This window comes from Xyrauchen texanus, chromosome 43 (assembly GCF_025860055.1).
Source record: "Xyrauchen texanus isolate HMW12.3.18 chromosome 43, RBS_HiC_50CHRs, whole genome shotgun sequence".
Lineage (NCBI taxonomy): Eukaryota > Metazoa > Chordata > Actinopteri > Cypriniformes > Catostomidae > Xyrauchen > Xyrauchen texanus.
In genome coordinates this window covers 15,900,819-15,920,442 of record NC_068318.1, presented here as the reverse complement: position 1 = coordinate 15,920,442, position 19,624 = coordinate 15,900,819, and the positions used below count along the sequence as shown (strand labels likewise).

The window sequence follows — 19,624 nt, the reverse complement described above, 5'->3', positions numbered from 1 at the left end:
CAATACTCAGAGACTGGTTTGACACACACACACACACACACATGTGTCCTGAGTTGCACTTTAATTACTGTCACTTTATAACTGTCTGCTACCTCAATAACTGCTATGTGCATAGAACACTATCTCATAGTATGTTATGTTTACGTTTTTAGAAACTGTCATCTTTTTGCACTACTGTGTACTGGTCGGCGCTGCACTGCACTGCGTCTATTGTCCTGTTCAATGTCAGAAATGTCTTGTACTGTCCCGTACTTTTTGCACATGTTTGCACGTGCACTTTATATAGATATATAGGTATTTTATGTAGGTATTTTATTTCGTTGTGTAGTCTCATGTGGTCCTGTGTTGGTCCTTTGTTGATTTTATGTAGCACCATGGTCCTGGAGGAACGTTGTCTCGTTTTGCTGTGTACTGTTCTAACTGTATATGGTTGAAACGACAATAAAAACCACTTGACTTGACTTGACTTCTGTAACTGCTGATCTCCTGGGATTTTCACACGCAACAGTCTCTAGAATTTACTGTATACTGTATATTTATGTAATCCACGAATTGTCTTGTTAAGTATAAAATAATTTTCACTGTATATGGTACAGTTACCAATTAACATTTTAATTTGCTGTAGCAGTTTTACATTTAAAAAATGATACAATACATTTAACATTATACATTTAAAAAAATGTATGTGAAAGTTTTACTTTCACATTATATACAATATAACATATAACATTACAGAGATAAAACTTTGTAAAACTTAAAAAAATATATAAAATATAAGTTTTATAACTGTAAGCAGGAATGAACATTTATCTGTAATTATTATTTTTGTTACTTGTCTATATATTTCTGTCCAATAGGCCACAGCCACATTAATCCATTGAAGTTTGAAAACTCAGTTTTCAGTTTCCTAACGTCCTCATTTCCAAAGTATACGGTAGTGGAGAGTGTTTTCTAAAGTCTCTGTTTTTGGTGGAGGAAAATGCCAGTCCAGTGTGAATAAGAGGCCTACGTGTAGCAAAATCGATTTCAAAAGAAAATGTATTAGTGTGAATGTGGCCTCTTAGGAGACTACAGTACGTGTGTAATTAAATACTTAGAGTACTGCTTACTGCATACTACACATTATATACTGTGTACTGCTTACTGTTTTTTATAGAATGTGAAAGAGTATGCAATGAAAAAACCCAGCATACTACCATCCATAGACAGAAGTAGTAGTTTGGATAGTATGCCATTTGGAACTCATGTTGAATTCAATGACTTTAATCCAATTTTGTGTAAAAATGCCTTAACTTTTGGCAGTCATATCAAATAATGAGTCAAGAAATAGATGTTAAAAAGTATGGAGTATATCTTTTCTGGTTCACTCTTTTCATGGAAGGAAAAGTGCATTGTGAATAACAGATTCAGTGCAATGCGATCTGGTTGAAAACTGCACATTTTGGCAGAAGAAACACATCATCTAGGTTGTATTCTATGCATACGGAACATTTGCATTACAGAAACACTAGCGTGTTAATATGGAATTCCGAACATAGCCAGAGTTTCCGTCTTTGAACCTCCCTTCACTCTCTGAAATCGCTTGGCACGGACTTCCTGGATTGGCTCATCGCTTCTGCACTCTGCTGGCATAGTCTGTCTGTTTCTCCTCCAAAACTCTGCAATGTTGTGATGTATCTCTATATTTGTTAGTACAGTCTGTGTTCAGGTTCTCTCTCCCTCTCTCTCTCCCCCAGTCAGCCTGGTTTTGATAGAGCTGTTGACGTTCAGTTTCTCTTTCAATAATTTCAACATCTCACTTTTTTGGCCCCCTCTCAGTGAAGTATTAGTACTATCCATACCTTTGTACACTTCCTTGTGTGCTTCACTGGCACACTCTCTGTCCTTTGACTCCCCCCTCTGAAACCCCCAGATTGGTATATTCAGTCTCTTTTAGATTCACATCTATACATAAGGTTTATTGGTACAGGTTATCCCTTTTTGCTTTTTCGCACTGCAGTTTGTATTGGCATTTGTATAGTTGCGCATGATTGTGCATATATACATATGAGCACGTGAGTCCACAAGGGCAGTCAGAGATGTCCAGTTAGCCAGTGCATATGTGGTGTGCAAGCTCTGAAGATAATTCATATGAAAACCAGACCATGCAGAAACATAAATAACTACCACGACATCTGTTTATCCCGAGAGAGAAGGAGGGGGGTCTAAGAGAAAAGAAAAGAGAGAAAGTGAGTGAGAGAGGAAAAACGAGATGGAGAAATCATAAAAGGGAGAGTGTGAGATAAACAGAGATGGCAGATAGAGAGAGAGAGAGAGAGAGAGAGAGAGAGAGAGAGAGAGAGAGAGATAGAGAGAGAGAGATCGAAATGTGAAAAGGAAATGGCACACAAAAGAGAATAAAATAAAAGTTACACAGACCAAGGTCCTTTCACGGACACACAAAATTACACACACACACTCACTCAAACACACACAGGCAGCTGTGATGCTGAGTCGCTATGGAAACTGCCTCATATCTCTCTCTCTCTCTCTCTCTTTCTGTCTAATAGAAGCTCACCAGCACTGACTCACTCATGCCTGTTGCCACGGAAACAAATTCTATGCACGTATTGGCACGCCTGCCTGCATCACTACCTGAATCTCGGGTTACGAACGCATTACAGCGACACACACACACACACACACACACACACACACACACACACACACACACACACACACACACACACACACACACACACACAATAGATCCTAAACCTAACCCTCACAAATAACTTTCTGCATTTTAACATTTTCAAAAAAACAGAATTTAGTATGTTTTTTAAGCTATTTGAATTATGGGGACACTAGAAATGTCTTCATAAATCACATGTATAGCATAATACCCTTGTAATTACCAGTTTGTAACCTAAAATAATGTCCTTGTAAACCACCAAAACCCACACACCCACCCACCCACCCACACACACACTCACACACACACACACACACATACTAATCTTTGCACACATACATAAACACCTCTCTAACACAAACACACTTCTTTACAAATACGCAAACACAATACAATGTGCACAGATGTTCCTGCATCACACATACACACAAGGACACACAAACAAAACTTCGACATCATCTGCTTAGACAGACCTATGTACAATCACGCATGAACATGCTCACACATGAACACACAGAAGTGCAGGCAAACTGACAACACTCTTGTGAATTTAACAACACATTTATGAACATGTTGGCGACATGTCTCGTTCTCCCTTGAATACTGAGACCACTGATTTCCCAGTGGAAATGTAAACAAGTTCAATTAGCCTAATATTACCACAGGATCTCTCTCTCACACACAGATATAGACACACACAAGTGTTAGTTTATTATTAGACGCAATGATTTTTTTCCTCTTTGGTACATGTTGTTTCACACACACTGATGCATATGTATTCTGTCCTCCGAAAGTACCCTTCTCAAACCTAAAATTATAATTGGTATACCCTATAAATGCATAGTCTAGTGGACTTTACGGACATGAGACAACCATCGCAAGTTTGTAAGATCAAGAGTCCACATCAAGTGTGCCATTTGGGACAGGGAAGTTATCAAACCTGATCTCTTGAAAATTCTGTGACTGTGGCGAAATTTTTTCAAGATGATATTATGTGGTTCATTTCACATAATGCGGCAGTTCTGAGGTCAAATGTCCATTGAGTGGCGCTAAAAGCGTGGTTATGCTCTCCAAACAGATAAGGTTTTTAAAGATTAATGCATTAAGTTTTAAATCGACAAAAACTTAACTTCCTTCCGTAACCCTTTAAAGGAGTATTCTGGGTACAATACAAGTTAAGCTTAATCAACAGCATTTGTGGGATAATGTTGATAACCACAAAAACGAATTTTGACTTGTCCCTCTTTTTCTTGTAAAAAAAAAATCTAGGTTACAATAAGGCACAATGGAAGTGAACGGGGCCCAATTTTTGGAGGGCTTTAAAGGCTGAAATGTGAAGCTTTTAATTTTATAGAAGCACATACATTAATTGTTCTGGTAAAAGTTGTGTATTATTTGAGGTGTAAAGTTCTTTAAATCATCGTTTCCAGGATAACTTAACACAGAAAGGGTTAGTAAGCGATTTTATCACACAAATTAAATGTTTACATGCAGATTGTTTATGTCTTGTGGCTTATCTTTTGAAACAGCGTGCATTTGAATGTTTACAGATTGGCTCCATTCACTTCTATTGTGTTTAAGGGTGTGTTCACACTTGTAGATCGGTTTTCTTGGTCCTCTTGGTCCGGACCAAAAAAGAAAATGATACATTTAGTCCTCGTTCACGTAGGACACTGGCATTTTTAACAATGAATCTAAAGATACTAAACAAAAGGCACGAGGAAAAAGTCACATCCTGACTGGACAGATTTATAACGTATATTTTGCTGATGGCGGAACTTGCCGAACATCCAAAAGAATGTTGGCTGCTGAGCTAAATGAGCTTGTTGGATTTATATATGTATATATGGTGGTATTTTTACCAGTTGAGAACAAACGTAGAGCTAATCAAATGTGTAAAGGAGTCAAAACAGTGACAGGAATTACTCCGTTGTACACACAAACGAAGATATGCTGTAAGGACGGCTGATGGCAGTTCCAACACCTGTACCGAACTATAATGGGCAACGTAGCTCCTATGAAGAGAAGAACCAGGTATGCTTGAGGACAGTATTAGGCAAATTAACTTCATGTTTTTGGTCAGTTTAGATGTCTTTGGTCCATGTTGTATTCATATATCAACTGAACAACACCAGAGTTCGTTTGGAAGTGGACCGAGACCGCCTCAATAGCTTGTTTGGTGCACACCAAGGTTCGGATGGCAGCGTTCACACTTGTTCAAATGAACCGCACTATCAGAGCAATCGCACCAGAGTTAGTTTTAATCTAACCAAACCTGCCAAGTGTGAACACACCCTTAGAAGAGGAGGGACAAGTCAAAATAATTTTTTAGTGGTAATCAACATTATGCAACAATTACTGTCGATTGGGCCTTATTAATTATAGGCTTAACTGGGATGTTCCTTTAAACCTATACTTAACCAATAGTGCCTTAAAAAAGTAAATGTGACATTAAAACCGACAAGTTTTTTAAGGTTAATGCTTGGTCGAATTTTAAGTCAACAAATCCTACCTCCCTACCCTAAAACTTAAATCTTAACCTAACCGATAGTGTCATAAAACTCTCAAACTCTCAAACTCTTCAGCACTCATACCCTAGTCCTTTGCATCACAAGTGCAATGCTCTATCATGCGCTATAGTAAAATTGATTAGATGTTATAAGATACTGAAGCATTGTATGAGAAATAGAGTGAAAAATAAGTTAATCTACTCTTTTACTGGTCATTTGTGTGAAAGGGAATAAAAGTAATTGTTGTAGCACCTCTAGTGTTCATTTCACTAGTAAACTGTGGCAAAACGTACAATGCGCCAGATAAAAATGATTTAGCAAAAATATGGGTATGGTAACTTGATTATATGAGACCAGGTAGGTCTTATGCCAAACTTACTTGAATGCATAGGTATATGCAAATATTAATGTCATAATTATTTCTATTAATTCAAACAGAATAGTCTGTTCTTCCAAAAACAGTTGTCTTGTGTCATTTTCCTGTTTTTTGTGTGATGCATTCAAGAGGAAAATATAGAATCCACAAACATCCTATCTGGGACAACTCTGCTTATGAATCTATGAGTATAATCTTTGTGTGTATGTGTGTTGAGAGAAAGCCCATGGAAAGAGCGAGCAAGGCAGGAATGGGGAGACACAGGGAGAAAGAGACCGTATGCAATACATTATCCTCAATATGGGATGGAAAAATCAGAATGAAAGAGGGAGAGAGAGAGAGAGAGAGAGAGAGAGAGAGAGAGCAGATCCTTTCAACAGAGGCCTTAGTATCCCATTCGCTTCAAAATACAAGAACGCTATTCTATCTCTCCATCTTCAAGCCTGCAACTCCCTCTCTCTCTTCCTCTCCGATGCCGCACCTCCCCCTGCCTCTCTCTCTCTGATCTCCTGCTTTTCCTTCAACTCTCCCCCTCTCCTCAACTCTTGCCTTCATCTTTGCCTCTCCACTTTCTTGTTAAAGGACTTCATTCTCTCGCCCTTTCTCTACACATCTCTCCCTACCTTCTTGCTCCTGTCTCCCACCCACTCGTCCTCACTCTCTCTCACTATCAAAGCTCCATGAATCTCATTTCATCATATACTCATCTTTATCACAACAGTTTTTTTTTATCAATCTCTCCCCCTCCGTGCTCTCAAATTGGTGATCTGAGCATTCCCCTCTTTTTCTCTCTTTCATCTCTCCTCTCTGTCATTCTGTTCCTCTCCTCCATTGCTGCCGTGCATTTCATTCTCTTTTTTCCCATGTTCAGAGACGCAAAATTGGATTAGCTGGCTGTGTCTCTATTTAAACCTCAGCAATTAGAGACGCCTGGAATCCGAGAACTCGACACACTGAGCGTGTGTTAGAGTGAGCACTGCACAAGCATGCATACAACACATGTTTTGGCCTAAATGAACTTAGTCCCTTCATGCATTTTGATCTATTCTATCTATTCAAGCTATTCAATTTGAGTATGTAAGTTCCATTTACACTTGGCCACATAAAGTATTCTCAATGAAACAGATCTACTCAATTATTCCTATGCTTTGGGCAAATCCTACATATCATATGAGATGCAATGCAATAAGATTCTAGCTTCAAGCTATTTAGTCTGGCCACACTGGACACAAAACTGCTGGCGCAGAACAATCACAACCAATCAGAAGATATTTCATGTTTAATGTAAGTTTATGCTAAATGAAATTTTGGGCATAACTCTGCAGAAGCGATAAGCAAAATACACATATATCACATACTGTATATCCAGATTCTATTAGATATGAAATGCATGTTAATGCTGGTGTATAAGCACATACGTACAGTATAAGCACAAATGTGCTCAGACATACAAACATATACTGTAAACACACAGTAATATACACAAATAGAGCTTATTTGCAAGTCGTCTGTCCTCTTATTTTTTAAAACTTAGACAGTGAGATGTGGAAGATTAAATTGACATTTTCAGTCATATAAACTGGGGAATATTAAGATATCATTTATATTTAAAAAGTATTTTTAGACAATTAAGAACAACATTTTTACTCATTTTAATAGGCTTACTACAGTCTGCATTACAACTGTACTGTCCAGCTGCATTCACAGCTGGATGCATGTGGGCCAATGAAATTGGCCTAAATCACAGGGGGTATGTAGTTAATTGATTAGCTAATCCCTTTGCCATTCATCAAAAAGGACACAACTAACAAAGTATTAACTGTCAACAGGAGATGATTCCTAAAATACAAAAAGATGTTATGAAATGTTATAAGAATTGAACATTGAAAGAGAAGAATATCTCTTCTCTTTCAAGAAGAGATTAGAAAATAATACATCACAAATAGTTGAGTATTTGGTGCCAACATAACATTTGCATAAATTAGTGTGTGTGGCTAGTTAAGCTAAAGGCAAAATGCTAAAATATACAAGATAAAATAAACCAAGGGAAATTATGGCACATATTACAACCGCTCCCCAAAAAAAAGAGTTTGAAAAACAAGACAAAAAAGGGAAAAACATGCAAGAAAAATACCTTCGTCCCTCGGTCTGTTCATTGAAGTCTCATCGTGTTTTTTTGTGAGTGGACCTGGGGTTAAGACAAAAAGAGGGGGAAAGAGAAAAGAGAAAATTCAAAAAGATTTTTACTGCGCTTAACACAAAAAGAGCAAAAAATTCCAAAACAGCAAAACAAGAAAAATGACAAACTAGCAAGAGATTATGTGTCCCATTTGAAAAGAATCAAAAAGAGCAGCCAAAGCAAACAAGCAAAACAGACAACAGAAAGAGAGAGAGAGAGAGAGAGAGAGAGAGAGAGAGAGAGAGAGAGAGAGAGAGAGAGAGAGAGAGAGAGAGAGAGAGAGAGAGAGAGAGAGAGAGACTACTTTTATTATTTATGTGGTCTTGTCTTTTGTTTTCCTCTATTTTGCTATCCACATTCATTCACTATTAAGGCATTAAATGGCAAATGTCCAGCCATCATTCTTTTCACTCAGAAAATGATTAGTGAAACAGCCCTCAGGAGCCCCCTGCTATGTCATGTGGGACAATAATTCCCCCTCGCAACATCTACCTTTTACTACCTTACAAACAAACTTTTTAATGTGTTTAAGTAAGAAATCATCCACAAAGGACATTAATGCAGAGGCTGAAATGTACATGTTATCTGATCAACCTTCTGAGCAATGCTAGCATCTGATAAGTTCAATTCAGGTTTATTGTCATTTTTCCACACATTTTAAAATAAAAATTATATAAAAAAAACTATATGTGGTAGATTTATTCTATGTCGTGCCATTCGTTTTTTCCCCCTTTGAAACTATTATTATTATATATATATTTTTCAATTTTATAGCTTGTAGAATTCATAAAAATAACATTGAAAAGATAGGAGTGTTTGCCTCAAGGTCAGCTGCCTTCTCAAAAATTGCTGCCTTTTTACTTTTAGATAAAGATTCTGAGTTGATGCCAGATTTTATATACAAAGTCGTATGTCCTTACAATTTGCAGGGACTCCCTATTCAATATTTGTAATTTGATCAAACATCAACTCTATGTAACTTCATATACATAACACACCAAAGAATTAAAAAAAATATTCTAACTGATTATTCTGGACTTAGACTTATTATTCTTATTTAGAGACATGAAACTGTAGAACTGCTGATGTCCTGATTTGAACAAATGCTTTTAGATACTCAAAAAAAGACAAACAAAAAGCATGATACTATAAAGACCAAATAAGACATTAACCCATTTTTGAAATGCACTTTCTTCAATTAACTAAACATTTTGTGGGAAATTCAACAAGGAAAGCTTGTTAAGTCTCAATATTACTTATGATTTATGATACAGTTGATTTTTAATTATATATTTTTATTAGGCCTTTGTTCCACTTAAATTACACCTGTCAGACAAAATTATATGGTCGATTTCATAATGTCTTACAATTTACACTGTGAATGTATGTTCCTTTCTATTCTGTTTATTTGTATATAACTTCCATTAGATAGGCTTGACTTGTAATGGATTGTATTTTACAAGTTTATGTTATAGCTGTTTATAAGAACACATTCATTTGTAATTTTATATGGCCAAGTTTATATATTTTATATATAAGTATACAAAGTATAGAAAAGTATACACCTATAAAGGCATATGATCAAGTCATATAACGTTATGACTGTTTACACTATGCTGGTTTTGCATGACAGCATATTATATATATATATATATATATTATATACACCGATCAGCCACAACATTAAAACCACCTGCCTAATATTATGTAGGTCCCCCTCGTGTCACCATAACAGCGCCAACCCGCATCTCATAATATTATTCTGATGTGATATTCTTCTCACCACTATTGTACAGAGTGGTTATCTGAGTTACCATAGACTTTGTCAGTTCGAACCAGTCTGGCCATTCTCTGTTGACCTCTTTCATCAACAAGGCATTTCAGTCCACAGAACTGCTGCTCACTGGATGTTTTTTTTTTGTTTTTGGCACCATTCTGAGTAAATTCTAGAGACTGTTGTGTGTGAAAATCCCAGGAGATCAGCAGTTACAGAAATGCTCAAACTAGCCCATCTGGCACCAACAATCATGCCACTGTCTAAATCACCGAGATCACATTTTTTCCCGATTCTGATGGTCGATGTGAACATTAATTGAAGCTCCTGACCCATATCTGCATGATTTTATGCACTGCACTGCGGCCACACGATTGGCTGATTAGGTAATCGCATGCATGATTGTTGGTGCCAGAAGGGCTGCTTTGAGTATTTCTGTAACTGCTGATCTCCTGGGATTTTCACACACAACAGTCTCTAGAATTTACTCAGAATGGCGCCAAAAACAAAAAACATTAATTGAGCAGCAGTTCTGTGGACAGAAATGCCTGTTGATGAAAGAGGTCAACAGAAAATGGCCAGACTGGTATGAACTGACAAAGTTTACGGTAACTCAGATAACTGCTCTGTACAATTGTGGTGAGAAGAATGCTTTTCTGAGATGAGGGTTGGCGCTGTTTTGGCGGCATGAGGGGGACCTACACAAAATTAGACAGGTGGTTTTAATGTTGTGGCTGATCGGTGTGCATAATGTATCGTTGCAACTTCTGCAAATAAAACTGGATGTCAATTGTGTAATTATGCATTATAGTCTTTTAGGCATAACTATGAACAGGTTAAGTATTACAATGTATTACAATTATAGTTACAATTACTTGTGATAAGTTATAGCATATAAGGTGCATTATGATACATAATGGATGAATTAGAATACATTTGTAATGCCTTTATAATGCATTAAAAATATAGGCTTTATAGAAATTGTTCTCTGCTTTCCAACATTTGTTTAGTTCCTTTTTACTCTCATGTTTCTTGGAAATACCAGGTAAATACCATGGTATGTGAATATAGTAATCATTAAGTAACATGCATATATCAAACTAATTTGGTATAATCATCTGACACCATAATTGTACTATTTAGTAGGGACAATATATATTACTTTCTAGCCAGTATTAGCATCTCATGCACATGTTAATTTCTAATGTGCTGCTCAGTTTTGTTCTCTAGCAAACTCACTTCAATGTGACTGTGTAGTCAGTTCATTTTGTTATTATTCGGCAAGTTAGGTATGAACAAAATTATTCTGTCACTGGCTCCTTCAGGACTGGAGCTGAGCGGATCTGGTGTTGCGAGAAACATTAGCATCTGCTGCAAACTCAGGTTAAATGCTAAACGCTTGTGTGGCGACAGCCATTAATGGGTATTATCAGCGTGACCCCTCCCCCCCCCTTCCCAGCACTGGCAGAGGGCCTGTAAGAGGCAAGATAGAAATCATCTCCATTTATTTACCGTTTATCTGCTACACAGGCTCTCCATGCCAACAGACCGCACGCACACATTCACACATACACAACTCCATTGCTCATTGCTGTGCACATAATTCTCACCCAATCTGTCAAACACTTTTATACACCAGGGTTGAATTTTTCCAGGGTCAAAACTAGTCATCGGTGCATGGTGACTGCCATATATACGGTCATCCACATGCTCGAAGTTGATTTATTACATAATTGCATTTAATCAAATTATAAAATATATAATTGCATTCCATGTTTACATTGGACATGAGTTTTTTTTTTCTGGTGCATGTCAAAATAATCTAGTAGAGCGAATCCCTCATGCAATTGGTTCTGTGATGGCTTGTGCAAGTAATGCCACACTTGGGTGCCCACTTTTGAATTTGTAAAATAAGCGACATTTAATTGGGGGGTGGGGATCACAGCCCCTAACAGTTAACAGTTAATATTCGTTATTAATAACAATGGTATATCCTGTCTTATATACCATGACTTCTAAAACAAAATACATCTTTATGTTAAAAATATTTTATTTAAATAGTTTTTTTTATTTGTCTTCTTTATCTTATTTATGTGTAAATTTTGATTGGTGTATACACAGATTAATATATAATTTTTCAATAATTTGTATTTGTTTTATTTTTTTCTTCTTCACCTGTACTTGTCTTTATGACTCAGTGATTGTATTCATACATTGTTTGATCTTATTGAACCTTTATATAGAATTTTTTTAAAATTAGCAATCTGGAATCTCTTCTGACCATCTTAAATAAGGGACAAATCGTGTCCCGTATTGATTCACATAATTTTATCTTTAAATACGGGATGATCCCATTTTCTATGGGATGGGTGGCAACCCTACACCACACTGAGCACACTTGCACAAAAACCACACAGCACAAACAAGGGTCTCAGATGAGAAGCATTTTTTTGCACGTAAAAAGTGCTGAATTATAAGATAAATATCATTCATTTTTATTTGGGGGTCCCACAATTTTGACTGAAATTTATTTCATGGAGGAAATACCCTGCATATGCAGCACATCTAACCATATTGGCAAGCCAAAAGCATAATGTACACACTTCAAATCCTTACAACTTCATTTATTCTTTTAACACATGGAAGCAAAAAAACTTAAATAGACAGGCTAAAATACACATAATTGGCCATATAAAATCAATTTCACACTTGCAATCATGATGTTGTACTGAATTTCAGGACAGCTGTGCCTTGTGCCATACCACCGAATCCAAGAGGTGCTGATATTAAGTACAATAACACTTGTATGAGATTGCCTATTCCAGCGCTCATGATGTCAGTGGCAAGGATTTCAGGTACAAAGTTGGAGTGTGTGTGTCTCACGTGATCATCTGAGCAGTATCTCTTCCTGAGTTGCACTTAAGCTTTGAGCCTCGATCAATGCTGACGTGATTTTCATTTCAATTCACCATCTCAGGTCAGTTCTTCCAGTAAAGGGTGGAGAGCGGGAGACAGGTTGATGGGAGTATGGAGTAAGCTTGTGTGTATGTGTGTGTGTGTGTGTGTGTGTGTGTGTGTGTGTGTTGTGTGTGATTAAGCTCTAGCCACGTCAGCACTTTATCGATGCTTTAAAGCATTTGGAGATCAAGCTTTCACAATTTTACTGGTTACTTCCATCTATATGGTCTACAGCCTCCATTAAGGCTCAGGCTTTTCCCAGAAACCTAATCCTGCTGGCCTTTGAAGATGATGCACCAGCTTTAAAACTAAGGCCCAGAAGACCCCTCTAAGTGAAAGAGAAGACAGTGTACAGAAGATGCCATCTGTGTGAAAGGAGAGGAGATGTGCGGAGACCCGAAAGCATGATAATGAAGACCACAAATGTCATGCTCATTCAAACCGAGTGGATTTTTCAGCCCAGTGGATTTTGAGTGCATCTTCTAAAAAAATATTTGAATATTTCATAATTAGTGTACAGTCAAGCAGCTTTTTTTTAAAAAAGTAGTTAGCTACACTAAAAGTTACTAACAAAAAAAGCTAATTTGACTTGCCTGAAGTTAACACTAAACTGACCATTTTTAGTCCGAGTTTCACATCCTTTAATGAAACAGTTTGCTCTGGTATTCTTCTAAAGCATTGTTGACTACCTACCTGCCCTAAATATTGGATAATTTACTGCACATGATGTGTGCACGTTTAGTTTAAGTTATATATAAAATATATGTGTGTATATATACATATACATATATATATATATATATATATATATATATATATATACACACACACACACACACACACACATATATATACACACACACACACACACATATATATATATATATATATATATATATATATATACACACACACACACATATATATATGTGTGTGTGTGTATATATATATGTATATATATATATATATATATATACACACACACACACACACACACACACACACACATATATATATATATATATATATATATACATATATATATATATATACACAAACACACATATATATACACACACACACACACACACACACACACACATACATATATATATATATATATATATATATATATATATATATATATATATATATTGCATTCATTAATTAATAAAATAAAAAAAGAGATCCGCATCCAGATTTATGAAATCCAAAAAAAGTGATTCAGTTAAATGATTTGGATTTCCCAACAAAACATTTGATTCCTCCCTCAGCTCCATTGCTGCATTCACAATGCAATATGTTACAGTACATGTAGTATTTTGTACTTTCCTGTCTGTTTTTACTGTACTATAAATCTGATGCTAAAAAAGGCCCTTAAAATGGTTTGAGCAGTAAGCACTTTCTTTCTGAGGTGTGTGAGAAATATTGTTTGAGAGAGTGTGCACTTGGTGTTTTTTGACAGCAACGTGTGGCAGGATACCCAGCAGAACACCATCCCAGTGTAACCAGCAGGTTTGTCCTCCCTGACAGGCTTACCTTGTAGAGATGTCTTCAGTATACACTTTCTGTCTCTCTTTCTGCTTTTATTATCTCTCTGCCTCTCTCTCTCTGTCTGCAGAGGGAGCAGACCTAGAAAAATAATACATGAAAGCAATCTGCCTTGAAGGGCTGATGTCATATGCTCATCATATCTCCCCTCCATTAAAGATGACAGACTCGACATATTACAGACATATAAGACATAAAAACTATATCTATAGCAGTTTCTTGCTTTCTGTTTTATAATGACTCTATACACGATGTGTCAAGATTCTCATGACAAGTAATTTGCTTGTTCACAGTGAAAGCGAAACTGCTGCCTGCAAAAAGATATTTGATGTTTAATGTACAGCTATTTGGAGTGGGATTTTGGACAAATAATGTTAAATAAAATGGGAATGTGAAATGAGAAAGATAATGTTAACCAATTGCAGCCCACTTTACATGATCCAATCAAATATTTATAGATACAATCATGCCTGGCCCAACATTATTTCCCACTTCACTCTAAAATACATCACATTACGGAGGTTAAATGCACCGCAAATGCCATTTCATGTTTTTTAAAAGTCACCCAGGAAGGAGGTGAGAGCAGCCTCAAGTGACATGATGTAATGGCAGTTTTTCCAGTGAAATTTTTGGAGAGGGGCGAAACACTGTTGTAATCGTCTCCAAGAGCTCTGAGTAAATGAGGTCATCTAGCACAAGCGTATGTGAGTGTGTGTGTGGAGATGTGTTTCTTTGCCGTTCAGCGCCTGTGGGCTGAGTGAGAAGAGGACTGTCCATGTCTCCATGACATAAACCTTCAGTTACTGCTAGCAATCTCACAGCTGTTCCCACTCAAACTAGTGTCATCTTTCTCTCTCTCCTGTCTTGCTCTATCTGTCTCTTGATCGCTCGCTCTCTCTCTCTCTCTCTCTCTCTGGTGAACTTTGTGTCTCCAGGATCGTGCTGTGCTCTGAAATATAGCTTTTAATAAAGCGTATGGACGATAAACGCTTGTCGAATCAGTATTAAAATTGAAGGATCCTGGGTGTTTAGCTGAGGCAGAACTATGGCGGAGGGCTAACATAGCCGGCTAGACTAAAACACAGCTGCCTTCCGATGCAGAGCACAGCTGGATTTCAAATATATGTGTGTGTGTGTGTGCGCGTGCACGCTCATGTAAAGCTGTTTACTATAATAGATAATTTATTGTGAAAGAGGGCATGTTTTTATTGGTACTTGCAAAGGTAAGTATCACTATTACAATTGCTCAAACTTGCAGTTAGGGATTTGAATAAACTACCAATGCCATGTATTAAAATTCAGCCAATAACTCGCCCAGCACCATTTGTGCTACAGACATGAATGATATCTCAAACTGTGCAGCTTGTTAAGGAGAGATGTGCTATTACTTTTCTAAGTGATCAGATACAAAAAATGTTGTCTGACGATTGATAAAATAGGCGAAAAAATGCAAGAGTTACATTGAAAAAGTAACCTTAGCCATATCTAGGGATCAGAATGTCCAGTGTCACATTATTAAACCTACATTTTTGTCAAATGATTTCTTGTTTTACTTATTCCGGCACCTTCCTGATGAAATGAACACTAGAGGCGCTACACCAACAGTGATTTCTTTCAGTTTCACACAAATCACGAGTAAAACACCAGATTCTCAGTTCATAAATACCTAAGGCCAAAGTATACTTGCCGTGTCTGCGTTGCTGATTGCTCCACGCACAATATGTGTGATGTAAATTTCATTATAATCCAGTTTGTGCAACTTGACGCAGATGCGGTCATCGTCTGTGCACATCGTCGGTGCATGCGCCAGCCACTGACTCTACTAAAAGTATTACAAAGAAGTTGTAGTGGGCATGCGTCAAATGCACTTTTATTTGCTTATGGTCAGAAGAGTATACTCACAAAGCCAACGCGGTCAACCAGGTGTGAGCCGATCTGGAACATACAAAAATTAAGTATACCTGGGCCTTTACTTTTTGCCCTGTTCCTCGCACAAAGCTATCTTAATGACATCAAAACACTGTTACAGTCACCTCTTTGCAACCTCAACTTGTTCAGAACGACAGCTGATTAAAAAAAATTAAACAGAATGCTGGTGTCTTGACATGCAGTTTTGAGAGTTGAAGTTATTTTTACCTTGACACAGTGTCTAAAAATATGCTAGTCCTGCACGAGACACTGAATAAATAACGACATGGTGCAGCAGATATCGACGTTCGTCTAGTGCGTGTTTACAAAGGAAAACAATATGAGATCAGAGCAGATGCTCACAAAAATACGTTCGTGTGAACAGCCCCTAACTCATCCGTTCGCACGTATGTGAGTGAAAGCGTGTGTGCGAAACAAGTTCGGAAGGACTGTATATTTTTTCGTAAATATAAACCCGAACACAAAATCCTACTAGAAAAACTGACTTAAAATCCGATCTGTGTGCGCTGACAACAGCATATTCCTGCCGCAAGTGTATGCAAAAATGTCACCCCTCAAGCAGTTTTTGATGAGCTTTCCTACTGATGTCCGGGGCCCCACGCAATTGCGTGGTTGTTAAAACAACTACTGTGTGATATAATCATGATCCTGCATGTGAATGTTCACAGAGCATCTTAAGTGCTTTAATGAAAGAAAACCATTCGCGCATCACAAGCAGATCAACTATTTAGCCCTTTTCGGTAAATCACACCTGCAATATCCTAAAACTTTATTTCCAGGTTTAATTTATATTTTGAAAAGACTGTTTCCTATTTTAATCATTTAATGTAATTTTGAGCGTGACCATGGTTTAAGGAGGATGTACCTGTATGCTGGGTTGGAAATCTCAAGGATAGTGCTGTTTTGTGGGGGCCTGGGTAGCTCAGCGAGTAAAGACGCTGACTACTACACCTGGATTCGAAGTTCAAATCCAGGGCATGCTGAGTGACTCCAGTCAGGTCTCCTTAGCAACCAAATTGGTCCGGTTGCTAGGGAGGGTAGACTCACATAGGGTAACCTCCTTGTGGTCGCAAGTTCAAATACAGAGCGTGCTAAGTGACTCTAGCCAGGTCTCCTAAGCAACCAAATTGGTCCAGTTGCTAGGGTGGGTGGAGTCACATGGGGTAACCTGCTTGTGGTCGCTATAATGTGGTTCTCGCTCTTGGTGGGGCACGTGGTGAGTTGTGCGTGGATGCCGCGGAGAATAGTGTGAAGCCTCTATCTGTATTTAGTGTCAGTGTTAAATACAGGTAAATGGTGTCTTAAACTTTTTGTGATCGAATCACAAAAAACACATATGAATGTGGTCAAAAACGCATGTAACCGCATCTCATTTGATGTGTAAAAGCTAATTCGTCCTGAATGTGTCCCCGCAGCAGCAAAGCAATATCCCTCACTTGTCAATCAACCACTGTGCTAAAACAAGAGTTCAAACATGTTGTTAATACAGGTGACCCACTAATTTTGCTTGAAATGTTGATTTTGAACTTAGATAAAATTTCAGCTGTATCTAAGAGAAATAGCATGCAATTTTTTTTGTGCTTTCATTGTCTTTTCTTATTTTGTTGCAGTTTATTATCATGCAGTAACACATTGATATAATGATTGATGTGTGTTGTCATGAAACAGAGTCCCTCCTCTCGAAAGTGGTCACAGGAGATGCATTTAAGTGGCTAGGTGTGATTTGTCTCACCTGACGCATCTTAATACCAACTGTAAACGGGGTCTTAGAAACCACTTTATGTATTTTTTAATACCTAGAACACCTTATCGACTGCATAACAATGCCCTGGCGAATTTAGGACGAGCAAGTATAATTGGCCCTGCTCAACCCGCTCCAAGTGGGATTCAAACCGGGATTCGATCTGGCATGGGAGATGGGCACACTAGCGAGGAGGCTAAAGGATAAGCCTCTAGCGTCAATCACTAGTGTGGCTCTTGAGGCCAGAGGAGTGAGGTTTACACATATCGCACAGCTATCAAGTACCAGCTTGCTCCCGTTACACCCACCCCCAATAAATATCACTCCCATTCGGGTCACGGCACCACTGTAACTGGTCCTGCTCGACCTGCTCCAGGCGGGATTCAAACCAGCGTTCTGGCATGGCAGGCACGCTAACGAGGAGGCTAAAGGCTATAGCCCATAGCGTCAGTCCCTAGTGTGCCTCTTGAGGCCAGGAGAGTGAGGTTTACACATATTGCACAGCTATCAAGTACCAGCTTGCTCCCGTTACACCCACCCCCATAAACATCACTCCCATTCGGGTCACGGCACCAGTGTAACCGGTCCTGCTTGACCCGCTCCAGGTGGGATTCAAACCGGCGTCTCCAGCACGGGAGGCGGGCATGCTAATGAGGAGGTTAAAGGCTACAGTACACATACCGCATAGATATAATGTACCTGCTGGCTCCCGTTACACAAGCACCATTCATATTTTCTTCCAAAATTTTTAAAATCAAATTGTTTTATTTCAATTTGAATGGGTAAAACCCAAAACAGCAAGACAAATAAGTGTTAAGCAGCTTAACTGCTCTCCAATTATGGGGGATGCAAAATATGGGCGCTAGAGAGAGAGAGAGAAATAAGGAGACAGCATAATGTTAGATTTGACTGCAGGGGTTTGCATGATCCATACTGCTGGTTACAACCCTTGGCTGAGTAAGGAATGACTATGTGTATGTGTAAGTGTCAGCCTACATGATATTATTAAGATAATGTGGCTTTAAGTGAATATGTGGCTCTTATTGGGTTGTTTGTTTGTGTGGATGTGTGAGTGTGTGAATGTATGTTGCATTGCAGATGTTGTAGATGTGGTTGTCCAGCTGTCGTGCTCTGTGGGGAGGTGGACGGTGTCACAGCTCTAAAACCACCTCACACAACATGGTTGCGGCAAAACACATCAATATAACTGATATCTGATCTGCCCTGGGCTCAGGTTCAAAACATTCCACTGACTAGAAAAATACAAACACATTCGATCCCGTCACCCCTTTTGAATACATAAACACAAAATTCAGTGAGGCTCCATGTTGTGCAAAAAATGAACGTTAATGACAGTAAATCACGCCTCTCTCATTTCGATTTGTGAATGCAGCGTTCTGGATTAAGAAGTATTTGGCAGTGTATGTTCGGCTCTTCTGAACAGCTGCTCTGTTGTGAAGCTTTGTTTGTTGGTGAACAGCATGCAATGAGTTCACAGTTCATCAGAGGGGTGATGCTGGAAGATCCACAGCTATCATAACAAATCATATAAAATAAAAATCTCAAATCGCATTTAATGGAAACTTCCAGAATACAACATAAGAAGAATGAATGGAAATGTAGGTTACTCTTTTATAACTCAGTAGACTTCGTGTTCTCAGAAATGTCTTATGTAAATTTAAACTCTGTCTTAGATATTTCTCCTTAAAATTTCTAGAAATAGAAATACAGATAAAAACAAATGAGACAGATGTTGACACACTGTATGAGTATAAAGCTATAAAATGAATGTGGATAGCATGGTCTAGATTATTTCGTCTTGGTAATATTTAATAAGAAATGTTTGAGGTCATGTTGAAATCTATGACTTTGGATGACTTGGTGTAGTAGGAAAATCTGAGCCTTTTTTGAGATATGTTTTAGACTATAGGG

At 37.9% G+C, this 19,624-nt stretch overlaps 1 protein-coding gene across 3 annotated transcripts in view; it reads right to left on the bottom strand.

Annotated features, from left to right (window-relative positions):
- Positions 1-19,624, bottom strand: part of LOC127635630 (neuroligin-2-like) — a 121,742-nt gene that overhangs the window by 38,562 nt on the left and 63,556 nt on the right. For 2 of the 3 annotated variants that reach the window (XM_052115786.1, XM_052115787.1), the window contains exon 3: positions 7,695-7,748. The exons of the other annotated variant lie outside the window; for it this stretch is intronic. In XM_052115786.1, coding sequence (XP_051971746.1) covers positions 7,695-7,748 — 54 coding nt within the window. The remainder of the gene's footprint in view (positions 1-7,694; positions 7,749-19,624) is intronic. 3 annotated transcript variants of the gene reach the window in all.